Here is a 14,647-nt window from a genome sequence, read left to right on the forward strand (position 1 = left end):
ATCTCCTCCCCCAATTCCCTTAGCAACCTGGGATGCAAGTCATGTGGACCAGGCGACTTGTCCAGTCTAAGCATATCCAGCCTTTCTAGTACATCCTGTCTATTAATTTTCACCCCTTCCACTTCTACTGATATTTTGTCAGCATCCACCTCCTTAGTAAACACAAATACAAAGTACTCATTGAGTATTCTAGCCTTGCCCTGCGCCTCTAAGCATATATCACCTTCTTTGTCTCTAATAGGCCCACCCCGCCTCTTACTACCCGCTTACTGTTTACATGCTGGTAGAAGATTTTTGGGTTCCCTTTTATGTTAACCACCATTCCACTCTCATATTCTCTCTTTGCCAATCTTACTTTCATCTTCACATCCCCTCTCAACTTATTGTATTTGGTCTGGTTCTCCCTTGAAGAATTCACCTGACATGCATCATACACCCTCTTTTTTTGTTTCATCATCTTCTCTATCACCTTTGGTTCCCTTACCCTTACTTCTTGTTGGAATGTACCTAGTCTGTACTTGGAACATCTCCTCCTTCAAGATCACCCATTGTTCCATTACAGTTTTTCCTGTCAGTCTTTGGTTCCATTTTAACCTGGCTAGATCCTTTTGCATCCCATTGAAGTTAGCCCTATTCCAGTTTAGAAGTTCCACTCCAGATTGTTCCTTGCTCCTCTCCATTGCTAATCTAAATCGTACTCGTACCCAAGTGTTCTCCCACAGACACTTGGTGGACCTGGCCCACCTCATTCCCCAGCACCAGATTCAGCAATGCCTCCTTCCTAGTTGGGCCAAGAACATATTGGTCGATGAAATTCTCCAGAACACATTTCAGAAATTCTTTCCCCCCCTCTCTCCAAAGGGAAATAGATAGGCTAAGTGAGTGGGCAAAAATCTGGCAGATGGAGTATAACGTGTGAAAATGCAAGGTTATCCACTTGGGTAGGAAAAATAAAAAAACAAATGATTATTTAAATGGGGTGCGATTACAAAATGCTGAGGTACAGAGGGATCTGGGGGTCCTTGTACATGAATCACAAAAAGTTAGCATGCAGGTACAGCAAGTAATTAGGAGGCAAATGGAATGTTGGCCTTTATTGCAAAGGGAATGGAGTATAAAAGTAGGGAAGTCCTGTTACAACTGTACAGGGCATTGGTGAGACCACACCTGGAGTACTGTGTACAGTTTTGGTCTTCTTATTTAAGGAAGGATATACTTGCATTGGAGGCAGTTCAGAGAAGGTTCACAAGGTTGATTCCGGAGATGAAGGGGTTGTCTTATGAAGAAAGATTGAGCAGGTTGGGCCTATACTCATTGGAGTTTAGAAGAATGAGAGGGAATCTTATTGAAACATATAGATTCTGAAGGGGCTTGACAGGATAGATGCAGAGAGGATGTTTCCCCTCGTGGGGGAATCTAGAACTAGGGGACATAATTTCAGAATAAGGGGGCACCCATTTAAAACGGAAATGAGGAGGAATTTCTTCTCTCAGAGGGTCGTGAATCTTTGGCATTCTCTTCCCCAGAGAGATGTGAAGGCTGGGTCATTGAATATATTTAAGGTGGAGATAGACAGATTTTCAAATGGTAAGGGAGTCAAGGGTTATGGGGAGCGGGCAGGGAAGTGGAGTTGAGGCCAAGATCAGATCAGCCATGATCTTATTGAATGGCGGAGCAGGCTCGAGGGGATAAATGACCGACTCCTGCTCCTACGTCCTATGTTCTTATGTTCTTATGTCCTTTCCTTTTACGCTAGCATTATCACAATCGATATTTGGATAATTAAAGTCCCCCAATATCACCACACTATAGCTCTTGCATATCTCTGCGATTTCCCTGCAGATTTGCTCCTCTACCTCCCTCTCACTATTTGGAGGCCTATAGAATACCCCCATAGCATGATCATGTCCTTTTTCTCCTCAACTCTAACCAAATGGATTCTGTCCTTGTCCCCTCAAGAACATCCTCCCTTTCCAACACTACAATGTCTTCCTTAATCAGCACTGCCACTGCACCTCCCTCTTTTCTGAATACCCTCTCTGGAGTTTAGAAGAATGAGAGGTGATCTCATTGAAACATAAGATTTTGACAGGGCTGGACAGGGTAGATTCGGAGAGGCTGTTTCCTCTGGCTGGAGAGTCCAGAACTGGACATCATAGTCTCAGGATAAGAGGTCTGCCATTTACGACTGAGATGAGGAGAAATTTCTTCACTCAGAGGGTTGTGAATCTTTGGAATTCTGTACCCCAGAGGGCTGTGGATGCTCAGGCGTTGAGTATATTCAAGGCTGAGATTGATAGATTTTTGGACTCGAAGGGAATCAAGGGATATGGAGATCAGGCTGGAAAGTGGAGTTGAGGTCGAGGATCAGCCATGATCTTATTGAATGGCGGGGCAGGCTCGAGGGGCCATATGGCCTACTCCTGCTCCTATTTCTTATGTTCTTATGTCATCTTGTATGGTTCAATTTTAATTTTTCTGCCCAATTGCACCCACATTGTTTGTCACTAGAGCATATACAGTGATGAATTGTAATAATGCTAATTTGCCATTGCAACTGATGTCACCATATCTATTTCTAAAGGTTTACCGGGTTTCCTATCCAGCCAATGATTTAGCCATCGCGTTTTACTTGAGGAAACCAAAGCATGTTGATGAGATTTTAAGTTCTCCTTACTTCGTTATAATCTCTGAACTTAACAACAGGACTAACTGGAGAGCGACTAGTAAGTGAAATACATGCACATCAACTGCAATTCTTATATATTTCTGCTAAAATTCATTTCAGGCTGTGCATTTCAGATCTCAACAACTCGCTGTGTAAAAAATGTTTCTTCATGACGCCTCTGGTTGCAGAAGAGGACTCACTTGCTGTTTAAGTCATAAAACCCTAAGATATCCAACCAAAAATCTTTTTTCCTTCAAAGAATCAGGTTCTAGAACAATTTATGCTTACTTTCAGCTGCATTGAATAATGCAAACAATTCTAGTGAATGTCCCTTTAAATATCACCTATTTGCTTCTATGTAAATATTTAAATACTATTGCTCCGTGATACACTTGGGCACCTGGACCGTTCAGGTCCTTACTGAGGTCAAAATGCAATGGAGGTGTAAACACGGCAGTAAGTACTACACCACCATTTTTTTCTGTGTTGTTGTCCTATTTGCACCAGTTGGGACAAGTTAAAATCGATCCCACTGTGTGCATCACCGGTTTGGATATAGAGCCAGAGGGAGTAGTGTCCAAATTTGCAAACAATACTAAAATATGAGACATAGGGCTAAAAACTCAAGTGTGATACGAAAGCTGCCGGTGCCACCGTGGCTGTGGGATAACGGCTGCCAAAAATCATGGCACTAGTAGGACTGAAAATTTGGCACTGGGGACTAATGATTATTAGCCCAGCACTAAACTCACCATGTAGTGCCCTCCTGGTGACTTTTGTCCTGGCATCAGGCCCCAATGTGGCATCTGTGGTGTATGTAACCTGTTCCACCTTACGAGAACTACCTTAAGAGATGTACTACTTTCTCTTGGCTGCTGTATACTGTAATACCGGTGGTGACCACACCGGTATATAAGTGTTGTGTAGGGATTTGCTGGGCAGTTCAGCCCTGACCTCCGAATAGTAAAGACCTGTTAAAGTTATTCTTGTGGTCTGTGTCCAGTGATTTATAATAAGCATAACTGGGACACACAGACTTAACAGTGGCGACAAGTCCGATCTTACCCTGCGGCAGTTTTACATCCAAGGCAGCTTCGTCCTCAGAACGGGCGTCGAGAAGAGGCATCCACCCTCATCATCCTGCTGAGCACCATCGCACGGGAGGCATCGAGAACCCGGGTTAAAAAGAAAAATTCTGACCACGAAGCCCTCCATCAGCGACAGGCAGTGATCATCCCTTCTACCACGGTGGTGGGTAAGCCGATCAGCAACACGAGCAGAAAGTCGGCCGCGTTGACTGTGGAGTGGGGGAGGGAAAACGGAGGAAAAAGGACGGAGAACTCGACCACGGCCGGTGAAAAGGGCCGGGCTGCAATCGAGGCCGAGAGGCGCAGCGACTGGGGCAGCTTAAGGCACGAGAGCCGCGGAGAACTCAAATGCAGCCGGTGTAAAGGACCGGGCTGCATGCGGGGCTGAGAGGCGCAACAGCAGGGGAAGCGTGAATGCCCACGGGAACCGCGGGGGAGTAAAAGCAGCGTCGGGGAATTGAGAACCGCTGGGGAGGCGAGAACGGCAGCAGCACGGCAATCGCCATTGCAGCCAGCGGGGGAAGAAGGCAAACGCGGGAATCCGCCATTGTAGTCGGCGGGGGAAGAAGACGAGCGCGGGAAAGACTGCCAAGCGCGGGAAGCTGCCATTTTAGTAGGCGGGGGAAGAAGACAAGCGCGGGAAGCCACCATTTTGAGAAAAAGAAAAATTTAAAAACTTGCAAGGATGCCTAAACATGGGAACATTAATACCTTTGATAGCGATATCGAAGATTGGACCACGTATGTAGAACGCATGGAAGTTTATTGTAAAGCAAATAAGGTACCAGATGATGAGAAAGCACTAACCTTATTAAGCTCAATGGGTGCGAAGACATACGGGCTATTGAAGCACCTTCTATCACCAGATAAACCGGCAGATCAGACTTTCGCGAATATTGTTACTGTCCTGAAAAATCATTTAAACCCCACGCCGCTGATGATAGCGGAACGATTTAAATTTTACAGAAGAACGCAGCTGAAAGACGAAAGCAACGCTGAATTTTTAATTGAACTGCGTAAGCTATCAAAGTACTGTCAGTTTGGAACAGGACTAGCAGATGCGCTGAGAGATAAATTTGTGTGTGGATTGTTAAAAGAAGGAACACAAAAGCGACTGCTTGAGGAGAATGATCTTACGCTTGATAAAGCTGTCACTATTGCAGCATCGCACGAAGCCGCAGCGAGAGGCACTGCGGAAATGCAGCTACGGTCACCGGAACTCAGCACCAATCAAATGGTCTTGGGTACAGTAAAATGTTATCGTTGTGGAAAGACAACGCACGATCAGAACCAGTGCTGGTTCAAAAATCAGGAATGCAGAAAATGTGGCAGGCTTGGTCACATAGCTAAAGTATGCCGGTCAGGAAAGAAGACCAGCAACAAAAAGTCACCGCAGGAAAAGTACAGAAAGGTACACAAGGTGACAGAGAACAGTTCGAACGAACAGAAGTCAAATTCAGACTCCAGCAGTAATGAACTGGGTAGTCTAAGAGTACACAATGTTGGTGATGAAGCAGACCTCCAAACAATCTGGGTCACACTTCAGACAGCAGGAGTCCAAGTGAAGATGGAATTGGACACTGGATCGGCATTGACGGTCATGAATAAGCAAGATTACAAAAGGTTATTCCCACATATTCCCCTACGGGATACGGAGATTGTATTGAAAACATACACGGGGCAAAGAGTATACCCCCATCGGGAAGATAGAGGTAAAGGTGGTCCACAAGGGCAAAGAAAGCCGAGGAATGGAATAATATGTGCTACCTGAGGGAGGTCCACCACTACTGGGACGGGAGTGGATTAGGAAAATAAATATGGACTGGCATTCCTTAAAAGCACTAACGGTAGATTCTGGTAAAAAAGATGTCAAACCTAAACGATTGTCCAGGATATTGGACGATGCTAAAGAGGTGTTCCAACAGGGACTGGGAACACTGAGAGGAATTACGGCAAACATCAAGGTTGAAGAACATGCAAACCCGAAATTTTTCAAAGCCAGACCGGTACCTTATGCGATACGACCTGCTGTGGAAGCTGAGCTGGAAGGGCTAGAACGTTCAGGAGTACTGTCTAAGGTAGACTGGAGTGAGTGGGCCACGCCCATTCACAGATCATCACAGAAACCCCACAGTGCAGATAGAGGCCATTTCGGCCCATCGAGCCTGCACCGACACATATCCCACCCGATCCCCGTAACCCCTACACCAACACATATCCCACCCTATCCCCGAAACCCCACGTATTTAATCCCCCTAACACTAAGGGTCAATTTATCATAGCCAATCAACCTAACCCGCACATCTTTGGACTGTGGGAGGAAACCGGAGCACCCGGAGGAAACCCACGCAAACACGGGGAGAATGTGCAAACTCCACACAGACAGTCACCCGAGGCCGGATTCGAACCCGGGTCCCTGGCGCTGTGAGGCAACAGTGCTAACCACTATGCCACCATTGTTCCCGTCATGAAGCGTTCATCGAGCAACAAGCCGGGGGAACCGGGGAAGGTTCGCATCTGTGGAGATTTCAAGATCAACTGTTAATCTGGTGCTTCACACGGTGCAGTGTCCGCTTCCGCGGATTGAGGATATCTTCGCTTCGTTGTCTGGCGGGAAACACTTCACCAAGATAGACCTGGCACAGGCGTACTTACAGATGGAAGTTGAGGAAAAGTCACGCCAGTATCTCACGATCAACACACATAGAGGCTTGTACCGGTATAATAGACTGGTTTTTGGAGTGGCATCGGCTCCAGCAATTTGGCAGAGGGCCATGGAGCAGGTATTACAGGGAATTCCAGGCACACAATGTTACCTGGACGATATTCTGATTACAGGAGATGATGACGAGGAACACCTTGCAAATTTGGAACTGGTGCTCACCAGATTGAAAGAATATGGACTTCGAGTTAATCGCCAGAAATGTGAGTTCTTTCAGAAGCGGATCTCGTACTGTGGTCATGTCATTGACCAGGAGGGGCTTCATAAGTCTCCTGACAAGATCAAAGCTGTTGTGAAGGCTCCTGCTCCGGATAATGTATCCCAGTTGAGGTCGTTCCTAGGGTTGATTAACTATTACCATAAGTTTCTGCCAAATTTATCCACGGTGCTGCACCCGCTGAACGCTCTTTTGCAGAAGGGAGTACCATGGAAGTGGAGCGAGGACTGTAAGAGGGCCTTTCGCAAAAGCAAGGCATTGATCACCTCAGAGGAAGTGTTGGCTCACTTCAACCCAACGCTGCCTATTCGTTTGGCTTGTGATGCTTCTCCATATGGTATTGGGGCAGTACTCTCACACAAGTTGCCAAATGGCCTGGAGAGGCCAGTTGCGTTCGCATCCAGATCATTGACCTCCGCTGAGCGCAACTATGCTCAGATAGATAGGGAGGCTCTCAGCCTTGTGTGGGGAGTAAAGAAGTTTAATCATTACCTGCAGGGCCAAAAGTTTACGCTTCTGACAGACCACCAGCCGTTGGTATCCATTTTTAACCCTAAGAAGGGTGTTTCGGTGATGACAGCACAGAGACTCCAGAGATGGTCCCTTTTCCTAGGGGCACATCAATATCAGATCGAATTCAAAGGTACAAAGCAGCATGGTAATGCTGATGGGCTGTCGCGCCTGCCACTACCTACAGAGGAGGAGGCACCGACGGTTGACCCTGTTGAGTTATTTCACTCGACCATCATCGAATGTTTACCAGTCACCAATGCAAGTATTGAAAGAGAAACCAGGAACGACCCGACACTGTCCCGGGTCTACGAAGTGACAGTGAAGGGATGGCCAGCACATGGTGATCCACTGTTACCGGCATTCTCAGCAAGACGAGAACAGCTGTCCGTCTGTCAAGGAACATTGATGTATGGAACAAGGGTGATTATTCCTCCTAAGTTAAGAGAGAGAGTTCTAAAGGAACTGCATGAAGGTCATCTGGGGGGAGTCAAGATGAAAAGCCTTGCTAGGGCTTATGTGTGGTGGCCGGGTATCGACCAACAGATAGAGGATCTGACGAAAAGCTGCTCAGGGTGCCAAAAAAGTGCAAAATGCACTGCCGATTGCACCGCTGCATCCATGGGAATGGCCTTCAACCCCATGGCAACGTGTACATATTGACTTTGTGGGTCCATTCATGGACTCCATGTTTTTAATTGCGGTGGACGCACATTCTAAATGGCCAGAAGTGATTAAGATGACTACCACTACCTCGGAAAAGACGATCGCGGTGCTAAGAACGATATTTGCAAGAAATGGATTGCCAGAACAAATATGTTCAGACAACGGACCGCAGTTCGTGTCAGAAGAATTCCAGAAATTCATGAAGAAGAATGGGGTGAAACATTATACCTCTGCCCCATATCATCCGGCTACAAACGGGTTGGCCGAGAGATTTGTACAAACGTTCAAAAAAGCAATAAAGGCCATGAGCGAAGATCAGATTCCACTACAACACAAGGTGGACAAATTCCTACTGGCATATCGAAACGCCACTCATGCAGTGACAAACCAAAGTCCTGCCATGATGTTCTATAACAGGAGGTTGCGGTCCAGGTTGGACTTGTTAAAACCAAATGTGCGGAGGGAAGTTGAAAACAAACAGTTCCAGCATATAAATAACAAGACCACTCGGAGTTTCGAAATAGGACAACCAGTGTTAGCCCGGGACTATAAAAACGAGAAATGGCAATCTGGAACAATTCGGGCCAGACAAGGACCCCTGATGTACACGGTAGATATTGGTGAAAATGTAATACGGCGTCACGCTGACCAACTGGTAGAATCAAGAACAAGGGTTGAACCCATGGTTACGGCAGAGACAACCGTGGAAGAAGTTAGTGAACCTGAAGCATCTACCTCAGAAGTGAATGTACCTGATGATGATGTCCAATCCATAAGAGACCAACTTGATGAGTCACCCCAGCAACGAGAATCAGAGACCCCTGAAAGGCGTTATCCAACTCGAATCAGGAGGCCTCCTCAGAGACTGAATCTTTGAACTGTTTTGCATGAAGTTGTATATATATATGTTATTATGTTATGTTAAATGGGGATATAACTGTCAAGCTAAAAAGGGAGGATTGTGGTGTATGTAACCTGTTCCACCTTAAGAGAACTACCTTAAGAGATGTACTACTTTCTCTTGGCTGCTGTATACTGTAATGCCGGTGGTGACCACACCGGTATATAAGTGTTGTGTAGGGATTTGCTGGGCTGTTCAGCCCTGACCTCCGAATAGTAAAGACCTGTTAAAAGTTATTCTTGTGGTTTGTGTCCAGTGATTTATAATAAGCATAACTGGGACACACAGACTTAACAGCATCAACAAGCAATGTTACAGCTTTGAACGGCCTCTGAAAGTGAGGCTGTGATTTCTCAAAGCTTTGTGGGATCTTAAAAGGGCAATGCATTGTCATTTCCTGAAATGATAAAAATAAAAATGATGTAAAAATAGACAGTTTTCAGCCCTTACAGTTCAACTGCCTTCTGAAAAAAATAACATTAAAAAGAATTCCCAAATGGGAGTCTTCAGCTCTTAAAGCTGAATTCCCTTCCGCACCTAAAAAAAAGGGAAATGTGCTTCAGCACCAAAACAAATGACTCAGCAAGCCAGGCAAGGGCACCCAGGGTCTCACAGGCACCACTGCAGCTGTGTGCAGGGGGCCAACACTGCAAGAGAGGGGCCAGGAGGCCCTTCAGAAAGAACAATGTGGGACCAGATCACCAAGGCCATCACTGCCAGCAGTGTTGCCCCTACCACCTGGCTCTAGTGCCCAAAGAAGCTTCATGACCTCAGACCAGTGCTCAAGGTCAGTGAATGCATCATCAAAAGCCGTCTCCTGTCAACTACACCACAAGCCTCACACACTTTTCAATGCATGACTCCCTGCCTGAATCGCTCACCTACCAACAATCTGTACCAAACACGAGGCACACCTCCCATTCGTAGCTTCACCTCACCCTCTTGGAGGAGATGGTGCTGGTCATTCTTGGCAGAGGCATGGCTGAGCCCTTGGCCAGCGGCAGGGCTGAAAGGATACAAGATGCTGGTATCTTCATTTGTTATCCTCCTTCCCGCATGCACCTCTTGCTTTTCTGCCCTCCCCTCACCACAACTCCACCCTTGTTCCTTTCTCATTTCATACACCCAAGAAATGCAGCCTGCCCAGCCAGTGGGTGACCAAGAAGAGGGAGAGGAGAGTGAAGAAGAAGAAAAAGAAACACCATCATGTGATTTGACACTCCCAGCCTCCAGCTCCTCAAGATCGACCAGCAAGGCCATTTGCAGTGTCCGCCACTGAAAGTCAACAGCTTTCCACCAACCATGCTGCAGCCACTGGGGTAGCATCAGTAGGATAGGCAAAGGTACTCACAAGACAATCACTAAGGGAATGTATATGGGTGTTGAGTTGATTTCTTGATGTTATATTGGATGGATAGATGTATAAAGTTGGATTGGAAAGTTTGCTTTGTGATGGCTTTTATTTCAGCATTGTGGCCAAGAGGATGCTGTGATGGTCAGTAACAGAGGGAAGGAAGGTAAGGTGTGGGACAAATGTTGAAAGGGGAATTGAGGTTGTGGTCACCAGTACTGCAGGCAGTTGATCCCGGATATCCCAGCCAGAAAGGGTCTGTCTGGGTTTCATCCTTCCTTCTGCTTCTTCCTCTTCGGCTTCCTCTTCTTCTGCATCTTCCTCTTCTGTGGCTTCCTCTTCCCTCTGTGAGCAGATGCTGTAAATCTGAAATAAAAGCATAAAGTGCAGCAAGTACTCAGCAGGTCAGGCAGCATCTCGATCTGAGACGTGGGGCTCGATTTTCATGAGCTGTGGAGTCGGGCTTGGAGGTGTACGGGGGTTAAAATCACAAAAACCGGTGGGCGGGACCCCGCCCCCCCCACCCCCGGCCTGGTTCCCGACTCCGAGCAATTTTAACTCGGGCGTGTCTGATGGTCCCAACTCCGTCCCGCATCCAACAGGCGGGACTGGTCTTTAAGGCTCTTAATTACCACTAAATGGCCTCTATAATCCTATTTTAACAGACCCTTGCAACTTTAACCCTTTTCCCATGTAAAACACGCCTGGTGGGAAACACGAATGTGAAACCTGGCGGGAGCACTATTGGATTGCTGACTATCAACTGCAGGTCAACCATTAAAGAGGAGATTTGATCAGCCATCATTTGCAGGTGGCAGGACTTAGTGGTCTCAGGTCTGGGGCAACTTTTACAAGGCTTAACCACACCTGTGGAAGGTTGGAGCCTCACACCCATCTCCAGTGTGGCCTACTGGGAAACCCTTCTCGCCACCTTCACTCAGCGCTTCCTCAATGCAGGCATATACCAGAAGCATGGGAGCCATTTATTTCCTTCCCATCTGGGCATTAGAGGAGCTTGAGCACCAGCCGTGGCAACAGCAGAACCAGGAACAACAGCAGCACCAGCAACAGCAGCAGCAGCAGGAGCGCCAGGCTGCTGCTCACCCACCTGAGGCTGCACAGGCCAGAAGAGGCCAGCGTCTAGAAGCCCGTCGGCGCAGGAGATACCCCCCAAACAGGGTCTACAGATGCAGGGTCACCTATCTCAACATGTCTGAGCAGCAGTGCCAAAGGCGGCTCCGACTTTCGCGAGAGGTAGTGACTGGCATCTGCGCAATACTACAGCAAGACCTGCTGCCCAGAGGACCAGGTGGACAAGCATTACCAGTGGCCATCAAAGTCACCACCGCACTCAACTTTTTTGCCTCAGGCTCATTCCAGGGATCAGCAGCAGACATCAGCGGCATCTCCCAGGCGGCCGCACACACTTGCATCACACAGGTAACCGATGCCCTCTTTGCCCTTGCACACAATCACATCCATTTCACCAAGGATCGAGCAAGTGTCACGGCGCGAGCGGTTGGATTAGCTCATCTGGCAGGCTTTCCAAGGGTGCAGGGTGTCGTTGACTGCACACATGTGCAGTCAACGACACCCTGCACCCTTGGAAAGCCTTAGGGCACCCCATCGCAATCCAAGTATTTTTGTCAACCGCAAGGGCTTCCACTCCCTCAACGTTCAGCTGGTGTGTGACCACAAGAAGGAGATTTTGCATGTTTGCGCCATGTACCCTGGCAGTTGCCATGACTCCTTCATACTGCGCCAGTCTAGTGTGCCTCCGCTATTCAGTCCGCCAGACCAACTTAACGGATGGCTACTTGGGACGAGGGCTATCCCCTGAGGACATGGCTGATGACGCCATTGAGGAGGCCAGCCAACAAAGCTGAGGAGCGCTACAACTCCAGCCACATTTCCACCAGATCCATTATTGAACAAACCATCGGTTTGCTGAAGATGCGCTTCAGATGCCTGGATAGATCAGGTGGAGCTCTGCAGTACTCAGCAGCCAGGGTCTCCAGAATCGTCGTGGTTTGCTGTGCACTTCACAACATGGCACAGTGTCGTGGCTTGCAGATTCCTGAGGACCAAGTGGTTCCTCCCATATCCTCCTCAGATGAGGACGAGGAGGAGGAGGAGGGCGAAAACGAAGATCCTGCAGAGGCCCATCAACCAGCGGCAGCATTACGCGAGAACATTGCTGCCTGGGTTGCAAGGAACGCACTCATCCTGGCCAGATTTGCTTAGCCTAGTCAATCAAACACTTTTGCCTCGCAGCTTCTTACCTGAGCATCAACAATGGCCAAGACCTTGCGGATTCCTAGCTATTTGACCAGCATACTGACAATTGTAAGTAATCCTAAGCCCTCAATGTGAAAGTCCCATTCACGAAATGACACACGCCACAACTACAGCAGTAGCCATCAGATTTTTTATTAACATTATTAATCTGATGGCTTTTTCTAACAATACATCAAATTTCACCCAAGTGACTACCCTTGTGACTACTTGTGCTTTACCTTCCTCTTACGCGTGCTCCTACGTAGTGGTTCCCCTGTGGCTGCAGCAGATGTGGAGGCCCCTTGCTCACTTTCCTGCTGCTCCTGTCTTGACACCTTTGGGGGCGGCCTCTGGAGTTGCGAGCCTGTGAGGGCTCGTCAACAGTCTGCTGCTCCTGCGACTGTGCAGGGGTTGAGACGTCTATCTCACTTGGGTGTGGACTCCGGTGGGGCTCTGACCGAGGGCTCTGCAGTGGCATGGAAGTGTGAGCACTTGGAGAGGAACCCCCACTTCCTTGAGGTCTGCCACCAACCTCCCTCTCATGGGTCAGGTCCCCCTCCACGCCTGCAAGTGGCTGGAGAGCACCTTGCTGCACATCAGGGGGGCCATGGGGACCCGTATCTGCAATGGCAGTCCTACTCAGAAGGACTTCCATGAAGGTCTGGTTTCACTGTTCAATAGATGCCCATCGCTCCTCAAGAGATGTCATTCTATTCTGAACAATGACCATGTTTTCCATACCCTGGCGACTAAGCTCCTCCATGGCTGTAGCTCTCCTCTCCTCTACCGTAGCCATCTCTCCTGTATGGTAGCCAGCCTTACCATGGAGGTAGCAATCGTTTCCATGGAGGTAGCCATCCTTTCCGTGTTGATGCGTTCATGCGCCAATGACTCCACAAAGGCTCTGCTCATGTTTGCTATGGACTCCTCCATTCGCTCCACACTCGCAGCGACCCTAGAGACAAAACCTGCCAGAGACTTCTGCATCTGTGCCTGGAGTTCCATCACCTCTGATCTTATGGATGGACCCAGAGGCAAAGGGTTGACATGCTGCTGAGCCGAGCTGGCAGAGTCCTGCGCCCTCCGACTAGGACTCTCCACTGCTGTCCCCGTCTCCACAATCTGCTGATACTCACTTGTGAGCTGTGATACACCAGGTGACAGCACTACTCTATGTCCCGAAGGTCCCACCGAGGTGTGAGTGTCTGCGCTGGTGCTGGGTGCGCTGAATTCTGGTGACGCTGCGCCCTCAGAGGTTGCAGCTTCCTCTGAGGAGTCTGGCTGCTCAGCCTCTTCTTCCCGGTTTAGGGAGGTGCGGATGCTTGTGATGGTCCTGTGGGGGAGTAAAGGAAAGAGTCAGAGATGTGATGCAAAGGCTACATGCACATAGCTTTTTGCGGATGCTCACAAGTGCATCTGTTACAGCTTCACAATCATTATCAGCGACTCATGCAATGTCAAAGAGAGAGATGGGAAACTTTTCTGTCACCAGCTTGCTGTGTTGCACCCGTCTGTCCGTCCCCCACGCGTGAATCATCCTCAATGCCAATGATTTCCAGGACGGCCTCCTCCCAGGGGGTCAGGTGGGCTATTGAGGGTGGTCCTCCTCCTGTCCTGGCTCGCTCTCTCTTGTTGTGAGCTCTCTTTCCCTGCAATGAGGGAGACAAGTGGAGGTTGAGTGAGAATGAAGGAGTGAGTGTAGAGATTGCATAGCATAGATACTTAGAAGGAGACAAAGGTTGCAAGACCAAGGGCCCTCCCTGTATGTTGTCAGTTGTGTTCAAAGCATCAGAGTGATAGGGAGTGTGAGGACTGCATGGTGGAATAGTTATGTAAATGTGAGCATAGAGAGAGAGGGAATGGGTAAGGGTGCATGGATGTCAGTGTCAAGTGGGATGTGGAGGAAGAGATTGCTAAAGCTGAGTGCTGGTGAGGAAAGGCAATGGGGATCAGCTTGAGGGTGATGGGAAATTCATACTCACTTTTCCAGTGCGCTGAAGGTCATGAAATCTTTTCCTGCACTGTATCCAGGTTCTGCAGTTAACTCCCAAGGAGTTGACCTCCTCAGCCACCTGCATCCACACAGCCTTGGTCTGAGTGGGAGGCCTCTTCCTCCCTGATGAAGGGAACAAGACCTCCCTGTTGGCCCTAGCCCCATCCACCAATGCCTGCAGTGCCACCTCGTCAAAGCGAGGAGCTGCTCTTGCCCTCCCGCTTGTCATCTTTCCTACAGGTCCCTCTGACACC

General features: G+C 48.4%; 1 protein-coding gene across 1 annotated transcript in view; it reads left to right on the plus strand.

Annotated features, from left to right (window-relative positions):
* Window positions 1–14,647, plus strand: part of LOC147109109 (cation channel sperm-associated auxiliary subunit beta-like) — a 556,551-nt gene that overhangs the window by 513,080 nt on the left and 28,824 nt on the right. Inside the window, exon 23 of the mRNA XM_086002719.1 lies at window positions 2,585–2,726. Within this exon, the coding sequence (XP_085858845.1) occupies window positions 2,585–2,726 (142 nt within the window). The remainder of the gene's footprint in view (window positions 1–2,584; window positions 2,727–14,647) is intronic.

This window comes from Somniosus microcephalus, chromosome 12 (genome assembly GCF_052327205.1).
Source record: "Somniosus microcephalus isolate GS21.2 chromosome 12, FLI_Smic_1.0, whole genome shotgun sequence".
NCBI lineage: Eukaryota > Metazoa > Chordata > Chondrichthyes > Squaliformes > Somniosidae > Somniosus > Somniosus microcephalus.